Consider the following 15,199-nt stretch of genomic DNA (forward strand, 5'->3'; position numbering starts at 1 on the left):
GGCGGTGTCGCCCTCGCCAAGACCATTGGTCTCACTTGTGACCAACCTAATTGATGGTTCATTTATTGTTGAGCTAGAGCCATTTAGTCGCAGACTAGACTCTATACTCGCACTATCGATTGGGGGTGTTTTACGTTTTGGCGATGCTCTCATTGTTGTTAAAGATAGAGAGTTTATTTAATTGCGCTTTACTTCTTAAAGTAACATCTAATTTATCCTTTTACATAATTAATTTATTGACTTTCCTTTTCAAGTTTCCCGATATAGTAGTTTCAGAAAATTTTAATGACATATAAACAATTTACAACCTAGAAAAAACTAAAAACAACTCATATTTACTCCATTTCTATAGTGGCTGGTGGTTTTGATGATACATCCAACATAACACGGTTGACACCTCTAACTTCGTTCGTAATTCTTGATGAAATACGCTTTAAGACATCATGAGGGAAGTCAAACCAATCAGCAGTCATAAAGTCAGTAGTTGTGACAGCTCTCAATGCTATTATTTGCTCGTATGTTCTCTTATCACCTTGAACACCGACTGCTTTAACAGGCAAGAGAGCAGCGTAAGCTTGCGAAATCTTATCATACAATCCCGCATTTGTAATTTCTTCCATATATATGGAGTCTGCGTGCTGGACGATTTGTACTTGAGATTTAGTAACTTCTCCTAATATTCTAATGGCTAATCCTGGACCAGGGAATGGTTGACGGTTGACCAAATGAGCTGGAATCTCTAATAATCTTCCTAATGCTCTAACTTCATCCTTGAAGAGTTCTCTGAGTGGCTCAATAAGTTTAAGCTTCATGTCTGCAAGGAGACCACCAACGTTGTGGTGTGTCTTGATAGTAGCTGATGGGCCCTTGAAAGAGATAGATTCGATGACGTCTGGGTAGAGTGTACCTTGTAATAACCATTCGAATTTACCCTTCTCAGTTTTTCCTTCTTCAAGTTCCTTCTCAGCTTCAGATTCTAATCTTGCAGCTTCAGCTTCAAAGACTTCAATGAAGGTGTTTCCGATAATCTTTCTCTTCTTTTCAGGGTCAGTGACACCTGCTAATTTACCCAAAAAGAGTTCAGCAGCATCGATGACCTTCAAGTTAACACCGAGGTCTTGCTTGAGAGTTTTGTAAACTTGAGCAGCTTCATTCATACGTAAAACACCATTGTCTACCAAAACAGCTTGGAATCTGTCGCCAATAGCTTCGTGCATGAGCTTTGCTGCAACGGTTGAGTCTACACCACCAGAGACAGCACCCAAAACACGACCCTTATCACCACAAATTTCACGAATTCTTGAAATTTCCTTTGAAATAAATGATTCCTGAAATTTTTCTGTTAAAAGATTCGTTCAAGTGTCTTAGAAGTGAACTTACCATAGTCCATTCACCATTACATTGACAAATGTCCTTTACGAATCTGCTAATAACTTCCTTACCACGGTGTGAGTGGGTGACTTCTGCGTGGAATTGTATACCATAGATTGGCTTCTCGACGTGTGCAATAGCAGCGAAAGGTGCGGTGTTAGTTTTACCAATGACGACGAAATCCTTTGGTGCTTCCTTAACGGCGTCACCATGTGACATCCAAACTTGCATAGATCCTTCAATACCTTCGAAAAGCTTGTTAACGTGTGAGTGCTCTTCATTCTTGACGATGTTGAGTTCAGCAAAACCATATTCACGGTGGTCACAGGCTTCAACTTTACCGCCGAATACGTTGGTTGTCTCTTGTAAACCGTAGCATATACCAAGAACTGGTACACCGGCGTTGAAGACGTCTGGGTCAACTCTAGGAGCATCTTTGTCGTATGTAGAGTAAGGAGAACCGGAGAGGATTATACCTGCAGATAATTAGCCTTGTACTTTACTGAAAATAGTGAAATATTCACCTTTTGGCTTCCAGTTCAAATCTTTGAGCTTTTGAGTGCAAGGCAACATTTCACAGTAAACGTTTAATTCACGACATCTTCTTGTGATTAAATGTGAGTACTATAATTTGTTAGAGTGTATTTTAGCGAATGCAGGACTAACTTGTGAACCGACTGATAGAGGAGTTAGGGGGTATATAATAGTAAATAATAAACTCACAATCCAAGATCAGAATGGTTGAATAGTAATCGTGTACCGCTTTCGTTTGTTCCATTTCGTTTGATGTGGTTATAATCCAAGAGAGAAGACTGTAATTTGATAGAAGTCGGGCTAACTTAAGTCCGTGGAAGTCTGAATATGAAATATATAATATACGGATAAGATAGTGGAAGTATTATTTGATATAAATACGCCGCTACTGGCTGTGTAGAATAGCTCGATAAATCTTCTTAAGTCCGTCAAACTGTTTTGTTGGAAGAAGTATACTATAAAGTTGAAATGTAAATTGCTAGCAGCTTTATTCAAATCTCGCTATCGATTTACCTGCTTGCACATCATATCACCCTTGCTCTCAAACTATGAGTACACACTCACATAGACCATCGCTAAAACAAACGAATAAGAAGTTCAAATCACGGGGATCTACAAAACGCTCTACTAAAACGCAAAACAAAGGTAGAGTAGACACTAAGCAGTCTTCCTCAAAAACTTCCTCGGCCAATAACCTCAAGAACAAGCAAGAAAGGAAAAACCAAGCTAAGCAGCTGCAGAAACAGAAAAGAGATGGTCTACTTGAAGGCAAACGTCTCTTTGAAGGTCGTTTTGGAGCACCACGCATTGTTTTGGTCCTTCCACTCACGGAAGACATAGATGGCTTGAACACAGTCAAGCAATTACTCAAGTCTGTAGGGGAGGAGAGCTCAGCATTAGAATATCAGGGTTTTGGTATCTATAGATGCAGAATATCAAGGTTTAACCAACAATTTCAGTTCATTGTTCCAACTTTCCCGGATAACAATGCCAAATTTATGGCCATTCTAGACGCTGCAAAGATCGCAGACTATATCATCCCCGTACTCTCCGCTATTAACGAAGTCGGTGAGTGGGGTGAGACCACACTTCGTTGCGTACAAGCACAATCTTGTTCTGAAGTTTTTGGTATCATACAAGGTCTTAGCGAGGTTGAAAAGAAAGAGGACACTGGTATTAGACATTCTCTTCTATCTTTCATCAGATACTTCTTCCCATATGTTCAGAAATTGTCCTCTGTCGACCAATTGAATGAGTTGTCAAACACTATCCGATCAATTGCTACAGGTACACCTAAAACGCCTGCTTGGAGAGATTATAGGAGTTATTTATTGACAGAACAAGCCGAATGGGATGGTGATTTGCTCAAATTGACTGGTGTTGTCAGAGGAGAACATCTTGACACGAACAGACTGATACACATTCCAAACTCTGGTGATTATCAAATAGAAAAGGTGTGTTTTCTCTTTGCTCAATTATAATAGCTTATATCACGCGCAGATCACCAACTCTACTCATCCTAGTCAACTGAACAGCAAGCCAAACGGCAACACCATGTCAGTTGATGAGGTGGATACTGGTGTACTCGCTCAACCAGACGAGGAAGAGCAAGATGACCTTATTTCTGAGAATGAAGCTGACACAATCGGAAATGAGCAAACCTGGCCAACGGAGGAAGAAATGGCAGAAGGAGAGCGTCTTCAAGAAGAAGCCGAAGCTGCTGAGGAAAACGCAAAGTCTAGAAAAGTACCAAAGGGAACATCTTCTTACCAAGCTGCATGGATTGTGGATGACAATGATGATGATCTCAGTGACGATGAAGAGAGCGACGAGGAAGCTGAAATGGAACTCGAAGATGATAAACCAGCTGCTCAAGAAGAAGAAGAAGAAGACCAAGATGAAATTGAAATGGACACCCGTGACAACGATTTCAAAGATCTCGATGAAGACGAAGAGGCCAAGCAGTATCAAGAATACCTTAACAAAGAAAAAGAAGATGCTGAGTTCCCCGATGAAATTGACACACCGTTGGATATACCAGCCAGGGAGAGATTTGCACGTTACAGGGGTCTCAAGTCATTCAGAACGTCACCATGGGATCCTTATGAGAATCTCCCAATTGAAATGAGCAAAGTCTTTGAGTTTGAGAATTACGACCAGATGTCAAAACGAGTAATCAAGAGGGTCAAGATGGGTATGGATGAGGATGGTGAATCCACCTCAGTTGAACCTGGCAAGAGAGTAACATTGCACATTAAAAATGTCAGCAAGGATCTCTCAGTTATTCAATCATCCGAATTACCACTTGTCATATTCAGCTTATTGCCTCACGAGAAGAAAAAGTCACTTGTTAATATGACTATTCAACGTAACACTGAATATACAGGTTTAGTAAAGTCCAAGGATCCACTTACTGCTATCATTGGTTCAAGAAAACTTCAAATAAACCCAATCTATTCACAAAACACACCAAAAGGTTTGAACAACGTACACAAGTTTGAAAGATACCTCAGACATGGTGATGCATCAGTAGCAACAATTTTTGGTCCAGTTACATGGGGTAAGGTTCCGATTGTCTATTTGCGTGAAAGGGATGATGGTAAACCACCATATCTCGTTGGTACTGGTACATTCAAAGATGCTGATCCAACGAGAATTATTGCCAAACGAATCATTCTCTCTGGACATCCTTTCAAGGTGCACAAGAAGACTGTTACTGTCCGTTATCTCTTCTTTAATCCAGGTAAGTGTTGACACTTGACGAACTGCTTAGTACTGACAAGCACTCAGATGATATTGCATACTTCAAGCCAATCGAACTTCACACAAAGTATGGTAGAGTTGGTCATATAAAGGAAAGCTTGGGTACACACGGTTACTTCAAGGCACACTTCGACGGTCCAGTCACTCAAATGGACACTGTTCTTTTGTATCTCTACAAGAGATCATTCCCAAAGTTCTCAGGCTTACGTATTGAAGGCCATCAACATATAAACAAGGATGATCCTATTGAAGAGGCCAAAGGTGACGAAAAACATGGTGAAGTAGTCAACACAGGTGCCGATAGAGAACAATTTATGGAAATATAAGTTATCTAATCCTATTATTTATTGTACAGAGATATTCTAGTCTAATCCTACATGCTTTCTAACTTGGTTCATTGTATCATTTGCTATTACCGATGCTCGCTCTTTACCTTGTCTAGCCACGTTGTCCAGATATTCATGCTCTTTCGACAAACGGTAAAAATTATCCCTAATTGGTGTGAGTGTCTTAATTGTGGCTTCTGAAACCGCATCTTTCAGTTGTGCAGATGTTGAGAGACCAACAGCGGCTTCTTCTGGTGTGTCGTCTGTACATTCAGCCAAGATGGTGAGTAAGTTCGCAACCCCAGGTCTATTCACTGGGTCGAATGTTATCCCACTTGACGAATCTGTGACGGCTGACTTAATTTTTGATGATATCTCTTTATCCGTGTCTGTAATCATTATTCTAGAGTTTGGCAATGGATGTGATTTAGACATTTTAGACAATGGATCACGTAAATTTGAGATCCTTGATGCTGGTGCTTAGGTGCCTTGTTAGAATAAGAATACGCTGATAACACACATACTGATTATGTGATTGGGAAGAGGGAAAAATCTACGTGCTTTGTATGTTCTATTGTACTGATCAGCTATATCACGAGACAATTCGAGATGCTGTTGCTGATCGTCACCGACTGGGACATGTGTAGCTCTCGATGGGGGTAAGAAAGTGATATTGTAGAAACAGCTACTTACTTATATAACAATATGTCAGCTGCCTGTAAAACTGGATAGGACAATAAACCGAGGTTGAGTGCACTATCGTCTATCTCGGAAGCATCATTCGAGTTCTTAAGAGTTGCGATTTTCGACTGTGCTGTATTGTTAGAGATTGTTCAGAAGGTTGCTTTTGCACACCTTCCAAGTTGTCATACGTTGCAGTTTGTTCACTGAGGTGAAGCAATTGAAAATCCAGGCAAGTTCTGTATGCTGAGCAACCTATATTTTGCTAATTAAACGTTGATTTCTTATAGTAGACCCAACACACCTGATCTTGGTGGAATATTATTGATCTATCTGGACTCAAACCTATAGCTAGCAATGCAGCCATCATCTCACGTCTCTCTTGCTTAAGTTTACTAGGAGACTGTGGTATAGTTATAGCATGGTATCCCACTATAGAGTATATCAATCTTGTCGTATTCGCTTCGTTATCTTGTAACTTCTTCCAGTTCTTCAATGCACCGAAATAGTTACCTATCTACGTGAATCGAATGAGTTTTGCAGCTCGTTGCTTGCACATCACTTACGTGTGGTATGCCTGTCGGCTGTATACCTGAAAATATCGTCTTCAATGACATATGGTTGAAAACAAAGAGATAAAAGAAGTATGATCTAGTGACATTTCAGATCGAATGGAATAGCAAACTCTATTATAGCTAATAAACGCTACTCTTAGTTGTATATTCTCGTGATATGCTCGTCTTCTCTCTTGAGACGTCATCAAAAGGGTGCGATTGAAGTTAAACTACAATGTCAGTTTAATGCATAAAGCCTAGGATATATCTGAAGGACTGTATATGTAGCTAGACTATAAGTTATTAAATACATAATTACACGGGTACAGCTAAATACTGTAGTTTGTAGAGGGCACAAGCAAAGGAAATAAGAGTATCTTATGCTGTTTATATAAAACATAACCAGAAGGGTAGAACTCGAGGGTAGAAAAATACGTCTCGATCTAAATATAATATACAAGTCACATCGACGATTTGGTGATCAAAGGTTATGAGATAGTTAATTACACTAGAAATAGAAATAGATAAATGAATTCTATTCTACTCAGTAGATATCACTATATTTCTGGAATATATGAAAATTATCGTACACCATGATGAATATTCCGGAATAGTTCACACGGTCGGTGATTAAGTTAAGTCATTTTCGAACTGTCCTGATTAAGGGAACCCCGACTATCAATTTATAGGATTACAAACCGACGTGCTTATTAACTGAAGATTACCAATCAAGGCAATTACTAAGACAGGGGTATTTAAATTAAGTATTACATTATATTGTACAATCAATCATAAGCTTAAATAATCATAATGTTTTTAATATCTGGTGCAACAGGGCAGCAAGGTGGTGCAACCATTAGGAATCTCAAAGGGGTACCTACGAGAGCATTCATACGCAATACACATTCAGAAGCTGCGAAGAACTTAAGTGCTGACGGTGTTGAGCTCGCTTCAGGAGATCTCACAAACAGCGAATCAATCTATGCCGCGATGGAAGATGTGGATGGTGCATTCTTAGTAACAACAATGGTACCAAATGGACCACAAGATGAAATTGTCCAAGGTGAGCAAAACATTTTTGCTATGAAACAGACTAAAATTTTACAGGAAAGGCTTTCATTGAGGCTGCAAAGAGGCGTAACTTGAAACACATTGTATACACAAGCGTTGAGGGTGCTGAGCGTCAATCAGGTGTACCACATTTCGACAGTAAATACGAAGTTGAAAAGATGATATACGAGAGTGGTATACCATATACGATCATTAGACCTGTGGCATTCATGGACAACTTCCCCAAGACGAGCGGCGTAGCTTCCTTTTTCGCCATAGGTGTATTTAACGCGGCCATACGAAACAGGACAGTCCAACTGATTGCAACGGAGGATATTGGTATTGTTGCAGCTACCGCTCTCAAGAAACCTGAACAATACATTGGTAGAAAGATCCCATTAGCTGGTGACGAACTCACAACCGCGCAGATTCAAGATGCTTACAAAGTAGCCCATGGTAGTTCCGCTTGGAAAGTTTACTTACCTACATTTATACTCTCCGTGCTTCCACATGACTTTAAGAAAATGTTCTACTGGTTCCGAGACCATGGCTATGAGGCAAACATCGCCAAAAATCGCGAAGAGTTCCCAGGCTTGCTCACTTTCTCAGAATGGCTTAAAAAGTGAACGAGATATTTTGATGTCTATTAATCTTTAATTATTTATTTTTCATTGTTTGATTTCTTACGTGTAAGCTATTTATCTAGTTGTGAAAAATTTCAGAGAAATAATCATGTCAACATGCTGCGAATTATTCACACAGTGACCACGATTAGAAAGTCGAAAGCACATACTTCAAGTCATTATCTACGTCACAATGCGTCAGACATAATTACCGATATTTGTAAAGCAATTTGAATGTATAAATATTGTTAACTTAGCAACTTTTGTTTTACCTTCTTGGAGGCGAAATTGAAATATCACGGTATGATCTCCTTGGTGGGCTGTCATCGCGACGACGTCTGTTATCATCTCTCCTTGGTGGAGAGTCATCATAACGTCTTCTAGGTGGGGAATCGTCGTAGCGTCTTCTAGGTGGTGAATCATCATAGCGTCTTCTAGGTGGTGAATCATCATAGCGTCTTCTAGGTGGTGAATCATCATAGCGTCTTCTAGGTGGTGAATCATCATAACGTCTTCTAGGAGGTGAGTCATCGTAACGTCTTCTAGGTGGTGGTGAATCGTCATAGCGTCTCCCTGGTGGAGACCTATTGTAACCATCCCTTGGTGCACCTCTTCTAGATGTAGGTGAAGGTCTACGTGGTGGTGGAGATCTCGAGTCGTAACGCTGACGAGGTGGAGAAGGTGAACGACTAAGTCTCCTTCTTGGTGGTGTAGAAGAAGTAGATCTAGATCTACGATAATTCCTCCTTGGTGGACTTCTCCTTACTGGTGATCTGCTCAACGATCTAGCTCTTGATGATCTTGAAATAGAGGAGACATCCGAAGAAGATGAACTCAAGACTGAACTTGAATCACTATCGCTACTTTCATCAGCAGGCTGTTGTGGCATAATTTTAGGAGCCGTCTTAAGATATTCACGCATATCTTCCGTAATAGCACCCAATCCAATAGCAGTAAAGTAGTTGATTGAAAACCTTGTGTTTGCAGGGTGATCCATCGGGAATAAACCCTTAAAGTCATCCCTGAGTGACGGATCGGCGAATCTCTCTTTGGCTGCCTTTAATCCCATCATTTCGACAATATCAGTGAATAAGATTTTGATGAAAATTCTAGATGATGATGTCGTATCCTCTTGTGTCATCTTCACGACATTAAGAACACTCCAGCTGATTCCATCTGATGCGAACAAATGACCGAAAAATCTTGCAATATTTCTCAATCTGTTGGTTTCATATCTGTGAATAGTTTCATAAAATCCTTGAAAACATCTCTGGAAGCATTCTTGCCATAATTTGTTTAATTTTGAGAATCTCTCACCGATTAATCCGTAAAATTTGTTATACGTCCTTTCTTGTGAGCAACATTCGACTACCATATTACACAATTCAATTTCATCACCAGGTGGGATTTGAATGCGCATGAGCTTATGTACTGCTTCGTCGAAGACAAGTGAGTTCATAATGGTAAGATAGATCGTACGACGTAAATTAACGAGATTAGTTGAGGTTTTATCTATAATACCATCTTGGCCAGCAGGCTGGACGGCGTCGTCTTGTTCATCATCAGCATCCTCTTCGTCTTCTTCTTCCTCTTCATCTTCGTCATCCGAGCTACCGAGAATTTGATATCGAATAGATTTGTATTTCTCTTCATTCTCTTCATAGGCTGGATCAAATTTGAAGATGTTAAGACCATCTTCGGTATTAACAGGAGCGTTAAAGTCAAAGTCATGAACGATTTGTTCATCTTGTTCAACTAAGTCTAATTCTTCTGGTATAATTGGGTTATCTTTGAATTTATCTTTACGTATTTGGAATAAAACTTCAATCATGTACTGTACACGTTTGGAGATGTCAGCATCATGTAAGAGATTCCTAAATTCTTCGTAGATGAGGTTATTCATACTAGGTTCACGTTCTTGAAGAGCGGCACCAACTTCTTTAATGTATTGTACTGCGATTTCAACGCCATCATCACCGCCTTTTGAGAGAAGGAAAAGGGCTAATTCGAGTGCAAAAACATCAGAGATTATTGATTGATTTACTAAATGAGCGATGAACATAACTGTAGCGTTGCAAGTTGATTTATCATTACGCTTATAAGACTTTCTAAACTGATTGATTAAACGGTTCACGAGTAATTCACCAACTTGTGGTAGTTTTGAGTTTATAATTGCAACCAAAGCAGCAAAAATGGGAGTGAAAGGTAAGGAAGCAGCTTGTGCTCTCATAACAGACCTCGCGAATAAACCTCTAGCTCTGATCAAGTTCTCTTGGAATAATTGTGGAGTTATAATCTTTATATTCGCAGTATTTACTTTGTTGATTAAACCGTTGATTGATTTTCTCAACTGATCCCACTTCAATCTACTCGTTGTCAGTACGAGTGTGTATGAATAGCTTAGATATACCTTTGTACATCAGCTGATGATGAATCATTAGCTGACTGGCTCTCTAACAAGGCCTTCAAGACAGGTCTAGGGATGTATCTACCGCCTGGTCTGTTTAAACCCAAAGTGGAGAGTTCTTGATTAACATCTACACGTGGTGGACTGTTAGATCTAATAAATGTGAGAATATATAGCTAGATTAGTAGAGTATCTACCTTTTTCGTTTTAGCTGAGGGGATTCCATTTCGATGGTAGCTAATCAAGGGGTATATAATAGATAATTTACAATTTAGTCAAATTTAATTCTAAATTTAATAGTTGATGGTGTATGTCAATAAACGTGGTTGATATACTATCTACTTGGTTGTTATAACGTATTAATAGGTTGTAGAAACGCTTTTCTTGTTGTATTAGATCGTTATTTAGATTACGGAGGTTTGTTTTTATATCTTCTATCGTCGTAGTCAAACTTAACACGCTGTCCAAGTTGGTTGTACCGTCTGCGTCATTGTTGTGTAATAGTTCTATCTTTCTGAGATTGTTATCTAATATCTCTAGATCTTCTTCATATTCCTGTATAAAAGTTAGTTTGTCCTTGATTGATAGGCTGTTGCTATAGTCGTTGATATTTAAAAGGTATTTATTATAGTCATCTACTCTAATTAGTGTTTTAGTCTAGTAATAACGCCACTAACATCCATCTAGAAACACGCCAATAGATCTTACAGATTGCGTTGTTTTATCTAAACAATCTTTTATTTTATTAACTTGTAAATTTAAATCAATCCCTTTGCTAGCATCTCCAACTATTTCTTCAATTAATTTAACTCTCGTTCCCAAATAAACTTCTCCCATTTCAATCCTTCGACTCTAACGATATGTTACGTAGACAAGCCAGACAGAGAAGGGAATTCATCTATAAAAAATCTATTGAAGCTCAAGAGAAAGAGTCCTACGAACGCAAGCAAAAACTAAAAAATTCTCTAAACAATCAAAAGAACTTACCAACTGAGCTACAAAAAGATGCAGCAGAGCTAGGACAAGAGTTGAGATACGATGAAGCACAGTCTGATCCAACGCAGTCTTTAGACGATGAATATAATAGAGTTGGTACTTACGATCCAAAGATTCTCATCACTACCGCTAGAGATCCGTCTTCTCGATTAACTACTTTTGCAAAAGAATTGCGTCTCGTTTTCCCAAATTCTATTAGATTCAACAGAGGTAACTACGTCGTTAAGGAAATCGCAGACGCCGCTAGAGCCAACCAAGTTACTGATTTAATCATCATACATGAAACCAGAGGTAAACCAGATGCTTTACTATTATCACACTTTCCACATGGACCTACCGTCACTTTCACTCTTAACAATGTACAATTGAGGCACGATCTCGCTGGTAGCTTAGATAGTACCGTTTCTGAACAATACCCTCACTTGATCTTTGAGAACTTCTCATCCAAATTGGGTAACAGAATCATGAACACCCTCAAGTACCTCTTCCCTGTACCAAAGGAGGATAGTAAAAGAGTTATGACTTTCTATAATGACGCTGATTTCATTTCGTTTAGGTAAGCTGCTATTTAGTACATAGATACTTTTGCTAACAATCGATAGACACCACGTATACGTTAAAACCTCACATAAAGAAGTGCAACTCGCTGAAGTCGGTCCTAGATTTGAGTTAAAGCCCTACGAAATCAAACAAGGGACAATCGAAAACACAGCTGCAGACACAGAATGGGTTCTTCGCCCTTACCAACGCACAGCATCAAGAAGGAGGTTGTTATAGATCCATTTGTAATTTATTTATTCAAGTTATTCCATATAGAAAATCACTTTAAAATTGACCGAATTGAAGCACTCTATCATCTTCTCTACCCGTCTGTCACCGCAGGAGTACGATGTTCTACTATGCCCAGCACTCTCCGGGTATCTAGCACCCTCTGGGTCAGTCTTGATAGGTTCGCATCAGCTATGATAACAGCAGGTGTGAAATCAACGTCATGAGCTTCTTTTATAGCCAAAGCTATACGTTTAGCTTGCGTATCATTCATGATGACCATATCATCTTCATCCTGCATTTTACGCGCTTCATCCAAGGGTGTATCCTCGGGAAGATGATGCCAACTGGCGGAAGGTACCAGTGTTGGCTCGCAGTCGAGTGCAAATGCAACTGATCTGCTAAGGTTGTTCCTAACGGGTTCGAATCCATCAGGATCTGTTGGCTTATCGACAAATATTTCGATAGGTCCACAAGATGCCATAACATTGTGTTTACCAGCATGGTGATATCTGAATTCATATCTACCAACATTCCACGGAAGGCTGTTTGAACGGAATGTTACTATCCCCTTCTGGAGATCTTGGCTAGATGAGCCACTGGCATTTTCAACATGTGGTCTCTCAGGTACTGGACGTGCGCCATCGAATTCTTCCTCATGAATTGCTTGCCATTTTCCTTGTGAGGAGATTCTAGTAACTAGATGGTCTTTGTTCGCACCAACGCGGTATACCTATGATATTGTTAGATGGTCACATCTGAGGACAAATCATAACTCACTCCTATCCAATCTTTACGGGAGTGATTGACTGGAGCAGTCCATTCAACTTGGATTGATTCACCCTGTTGATGAAAATGTAAGCTGCTTTTCATTTCAAGAAGAGATACCCACAAGATGGTAAGACATAGGTTGGCGTGGCGAAATAGAAGGCTTAAGATTAATGGAGTATTTTGACAAATCATAAGCAGAAAGATCTTTATCAACGCGACTGTGATTGTTAGCTTTGGGTTATTTCTATAATACCCCACTTACGTGATGACGAGCTTCTCTCTGGATTGATGAAGAAGAACACGTGTATCTTGGACAACCTTGTTAACTGAAGGTTTTGCATTCTTGATAAATTCCTCAACGACGTCAACAGTCTCGTCATAAACTTTATTGACGTGGCCTTGAACATCTTTCGCGACTTTATCAATCTTGTTCTCAGTAGCGGCATTAAACAAGCTCGATCTTCTTCTACCACTCTTGACCGCATTTTTTATGGTCCTAGCAGCACCGCCGGTCTTCCTGACCGCCTTGCCATAGAGCTTTTGTGTGTGTGGATTCTCAACGAAGGATAAGAACCACCAGTGGAGAATATAACTAAATACAGCAACTGCGAATGTAATTGGAGATCCACTGATGAGTGCGATACCAAATAAAGCAGCACCGCCCATAGATCTTTCCGGATCATTGACGTATCTGTAAATACCAGTGTATTCCAACCTTGATGGGTAGTCTTCGAGGAAGAAGTTACCAAAAAACCAACCGAAATTACCCAAAACCTCGTGTGATTCGAGTGCGCACCATACTTGTAATGCAATCAAGAGAGCGCCGACAGTATGTTTGAGCAGCTCAGTGCCGACTGTCCACTGTACAGGTAAATCGTAGGTTTTGTAAGCAAGTCCGACGAAAGACACATAAACCATGACGAGCGAGAGGTTATAGACTCTCTTCCAGGCATCGAATGCACTCCTTTTGGCGTCATCTGCATGTACATGGGCGTAATACTTAAGATAATGCTTGACGAGGTACTTATTTTCACTTTGTGCTTTGAGTAAACATCCTAGTGCGAACGAGTGAAAAATACGCCAGGCAGCTGCATGTAAGACATGCAACACTAAGCTAGTAGTAGGTTTGAAATTTGGCAAGAAGCTTGCAACTATCGCATAAAAGACTAACAAAGCGGTTGAAAAGTCATTCGAGCGGAATATATCGAAGTTCTTGAAAATGATGAGATCTCTGCTGAAGTACCTATGCTCGAGGTCATGGAGGTTGCTAGGAGCATTTGGGTAGCCTTCTACGCGGTTAATTGACGCACTTGATGACTTTCTCTTTGCTGCTATATCCTCAAGTTCGTCATTGCTGTGGCTATCTTCATCTGGAACATCCTCAGGGAGGGGTAGAGGTACACGGGCTGCGAGCGGTTTCTTCTGGCCGTACGTACGCTCAATGTGGGGATTTTCGAATGCGAGTAGGAATCCAAATTGGAGAGCATGGGCGAGCAACGAACCGAACAATACTGTGTAGCTACCAACAACCAAGGAGAGACCATAAAAGCCAGCATATCCAATTGAATACATTGGGTGAGGTGCGAGTTCAAATACACCGTCAAACTTGAGTGACTGGATTTGTTGGAAGAATACATCACCCCAATACCAGGCGTAGTCATGAATGACCCTGTGTGCATCCATCTTGACCCACAAGTTGAAAAGGATCATTGTCCAACCCGCAAACCAGCGTAGAGCGTGCCAAAACACACCATGTCCATCTGGAAGTCGGCAGTGTGACCACGCAAAACAACAATAAGCGACGAAATCAGAAAGGAGAATGATGTCGACTGCATGTCTGAAGAATATCCAGGTATTGAACTCAACAGGACATTCATCAAACTTATACTCAGGACCCATTTTAGTCTTTATTTGATTCTCCACCCATGTTCTTACTTTTGGACGTTTGTTTGCGTCCAAGAAACCGTTTTTCTTAACCCAATTGACGATAAAGTGGTGCTTTGATTGTTTTGAGAGTACAATACCTAATCCGACATTGTATGCCAATCGCCAGAACATAAAAAGTCCGAGGTAGAGCTTCTGGCTAACTTCAAAGGGTAAAACGAAGAAACCAAATACATGGAGACCCAAAATAGTCAAAGTAACGATATCAACGTGTGTTTTAGGATATTTCGGATGAAATAACGAGGAAATTACGTCTGACGTCGGAGGAACATTGAAAAGCGTCCCATCGGGTGTCTTCCCCATAATTTGATCAGCATTTACGTCAAATGTTTCTTTTATTTCCTTATCATTTGTGCGCTTTCTTAGCGCACTATCCGCCTTCTCTTCTGCGGACATCGTGGGCTGAGCTGG

General features: G+C 40.1%; 8 protein-coding genes across 8 annotated transcripts; 3 read left to right on the forward strand and 5 right to left on the reverse strand.

The window, feature by feature from the left end:
• Positions 1-260: 260 nt before the first annotated feature.
• On the reverse strand, positions 261-2,172 carry WALSEDRAFT_31468 (GMP synthase). Its single transcript, XM_006956684.1, has 5 exons — positions 2,095-2,172; positions 2,038-2,048; positions 1,896-1,995; positions 1,381-1,847; positions 261-1,328 (listed from the first exon to the last, which is right to left on the reverse strand). The coding sequence occupies exons 1-5, from the start codon at positions 2,147-2,149 to the stop codon at positions 336-338; spliced, it is 1,626 nt and encodes a 541-aa protein (XP_006956746.1). The 5' UTR covers positions 2,150-2,172; the 3' UTR covers positions 261-335.
• WALSEDRAFT_59579 (DUF663-domain-containing protein) lies at positions 2,157-6,237 on the forward strand. The gene is made up of 7 exons (XM_006956686.1): positions 2,157-3,359; positions 3,406-4,648; positions 4,696-5,473; positions 5,519-5,643; positions 5,688-5,803; positions 5,850-5,930; positions 5,980-6,237. The coding sequence occupies exons 1-3, from the start codon at positions 2,454-2,456 to the stop codon at positions 4,992-4,994; spliced, it is 2,448 nt and encodes an 815-aa protein (XP_006956748.1). The 5' UTR covers positions 2,157-2,453; the 3' UTR covers positions 4,995-5,473; positions 5,519-5,643; positions 5,688-5,803; positions 5,850-5,930; positions 5,980-6,237.
• Positions 2,157-6,292, reverse strand: WALSEDRAFT_67632 (tryptophanyl-tRNA synthetase; the record flags this gene model as incomplete). The annotated part of the gene is made up of 8 exons (XM_006956685.1): positions 2,157-3,359; positions 3,406-4,648; positions 4,696-5,473; positions 5,519-5,643; positions 5,688-5,803; positions 5,850-5,930; positions 5,980-6,192; positions 6,242-6,292. The coding sequence occupies 6 exons, from the start codon at positions 6,290-6,292 to the stop codon at positions 5,031-5,033; spliced, it is 1,029 nt and encodes a 342-aa protein (XP_006956747.1). The 3' UTR covers positions 2,157-3,359; positions 3,406-4,648; positions 4,696-5,030.
• A 590-nt stretch (positions 6,293-6,882) lies between these two features.
• Positions 6,883-7,990, forward strand: WALSEDRAFT_31470 (NmrA family protein). Its single transcript, XM_006956687.1, has 2 exons — positions 6,883-7,292; positions 7,337-7,990. Exons 1-2 carry the CDS (start codon positions 7,040-7,042, stop codon positions 7,903-7,905), a joined length of 822 nt encoding a protein of 273 aa, XP_006956749.1. The 5' UTR covers positions 6,883-7,039; the 3' UTR covers positions 7,906-7,990.
• Positions 7,991-8,170: 180 nt separating this feature from the next.
• Positions 8,171-10,535, reverse strand: WALSEDRAFT_53636 (MIF4G-domain-containing protein; the record flags this gene model as incomplete). The annotated part of the gene is made up of 3 exons (XM_006956688.1): positions 8,171-10,268; positions 10,313-10,462; positions 10,507-10,535. 3 exons carry the CDS (start codon positions 10,533-10,535, stop codon positions 8,171-8,173), a joined length of 2,277 nt encoding a protein of 758 aa, XP_006956750.1.
• Positions 10,536-10,545: 10 nt separating this feature from the next.
• WALSEDRAFT_59580 (hypothetical protein) lies at positions 10,546-11,182 on the reverse strand. The gene is made up of 2 exons (XM_006956689.1): positions 10,987-11,182; positions 10,546-10,944 (listed from the first exon to the last, which is right to left on the reverse strand). Exons 1-2 carry the CDS (start codon positions 11,144-11,146, stop codon positions 10,574-10,576), a joined length of 531 nt encoding a protein of 176 aa, XP_006956751.1. The 5' UTR covers positions 11,147-11,182; the 3' UTR covers positions 10,546-10,573.
• WALSEDRAFT_43447 (Brix-domain-containing protein) lies at positions 11,166-12,806 on the forward strand. The gene is made up of 2 exons (XM_006956690.1): positions 11,166-11,861; positions 11,908-12,806. The coding sequence occupies exons 1-2, from the start codon at positions 11,170-11,172 to the stop codon at positions 12,080-12,082; spliced, it is 867 nt and encodes a 288-aa protein (XP_006956752.1). The 5' UTR covers positions 11,166-11,169; the 3' UTR covers positions 12,083-12,806.
• WALSEDRAFT_43451 (hypothetical protein) lies at positions 11,905-15,183 on the reverse strand. Its single transcript, XM_006956691.1, has 4 exons — positions 13,107-15,183; positions 12,966-13,062; positions 12,854-12,916; positions 11,905-12,806 (listed from the first exon to the last, which is right to left on the reverse strand). Exons 1-4 carry the CDS (start codon positions 15,089-15,091, stop codon positions 12,168-12,170), a joined length of 2,784 nt encoding a protein of 927 aa, XP_006956753.1. The 5' UTR covers positions 15,092-15,183; the 3' UTR covers positions 11,905-12,167.
• Between the last annotated feature and the right edge of the window lie 16 nt (positions 15,184-15,199).

This window comes from Wallemia mellicola (assembly GCF_000263375.1).
Source record: "Wallemia mellicola CBS 633.66 unplaced genomic scaffold WALSEscaffold_3, whole genome shotgun sequence".
Classification (NCBI taxonomy): Eukaryota; Fungi; Basidiomycota; class Wallemiomycetes; order Wallemiales; family Wallemiaceae; genus Wallemia; species Wallemia mellicola.

What these genes read in the sequence shown, in the direction of transcription:
- WALSEDRAFT_31468 (XM_006956684.1), bottom strand. Translation starts at nt 2,149, where the DNA reads ATGGAACAAACGAAAGCGGTACACGATTACTATTCAACCATTCTGATC. An exon ending in TTTGAACTGGAAGCCAAAAG is followed by an intron (nt 1,848 to 1,895) that starts GTGAATATTTCA and finishes AATTATCTGCAG; the next exon opens with GTATAATCCTCTCCGGTTCT. An exon ending in GTAATGGTGAATGGACTATG is followed by an intron (nt 1,329 to 1,380) that starts GTAAGTTCACTT and finishes GAAAAATTTCAG; the next exon opens with GAATCATTTATTTCAAAGGA.
- WALSEDRAFT_59579 (XM_006956686.1), top strand. Translation starts at nt 2,454, where the DNA reads ATGAGTACACACTCACATAGACCATCGCTAAAACAAACGAATAAGAAG. An exon ending in GTGATTATCAAATAGAAAAG is followed by an intron (nt 3,360 to 3,405) that starts GTGTGTTTTCTC and finishes TATCACGCGCAG; the next exon opens with ATCACCAACTCTACTCATCC. An exon ending in TTATCTCTTCTTTAATCCAG is followed by an intron (nt 4,649 to 4,695) that starts GTAAGTGTTGAC and finishes ACAAGCACTCAG; the next exon opens with ATGATATTGCATACTTCAAG.
- WALSEDRAFT_31470 (XM_006956687.1), top strand. Translation starts at nt 7,040, where the DNA reads ATGTTTTTAATATCTGGTGCAACAGGGCAGCAAGGTGGTGCAACCATT. An exon ending in ACAAGATGAAATTGTCCAAG is followed by an intron (nt 7,293 to 7,336) that starts GTGAGCAAAACA and finishes AAAATTTTACAG; the next exon opens with GAAAGGCTTTCATTGAGGCT.
- WALSEDRAFT_59580 (XM_006956689.1), bottom strand. Translation starts at nt 11,146, where the DNA reads ATGGGAGAAGTTTATTTGGGAACGAGAGTTAAATTAATTGAAGAAATA. An exon ending in TGGCGTGTTTCTAGATGGAT is followed by an intron (nt 10,945 to 10,986) that starts GTTAGTGGCGTT and finishes TAATTAGAGTAG; the next exon opens with ATGACTATAATAAATACCTT.
- WALSEDRAFT_43447 (XM_006956690.1), top strand. Translation starts at nt 11,170, where the DNA reads ATGTTACGTAGACAAGCCAGACAGAGAAGGGAATTCATCTATAAAAAA. An exon ending in GCTGATTTCATTTCGTTTAG is followed by an intron (nt 11,862 to 11,907) that starts GTAAGCTGCTAT and finishes AACAATCGATAG; the next exon opens with ACACCACGTATACGTTAAAA.
- WALSEDRAFT_43451 (XM_006956691.1), bottom strand. Translation starts at nt 15,091, where the DNA reads ATGGGGAAGACACCCGATGGGACGCTTTTCAATGTTCCTCCGACGTCA. An exon ending in AGAGAGAAGCTCGTCATCAC is followed by an intron (nt 13,063 to 13,106) that starts GTAAGTGGGGTA and finishes TAACAATCACAG; the next exon opens with TCGCGTTGATAAAGATCTTT. An exon ending in CCCGTAAAGATTGGATAGGA is followed by an intron (nt 12,807 to 12,853) that starts GTGAGTTATGAT and finishes ACAATATCATAG; the next exon opens with GTATACCGCGTTGGTGCGAA.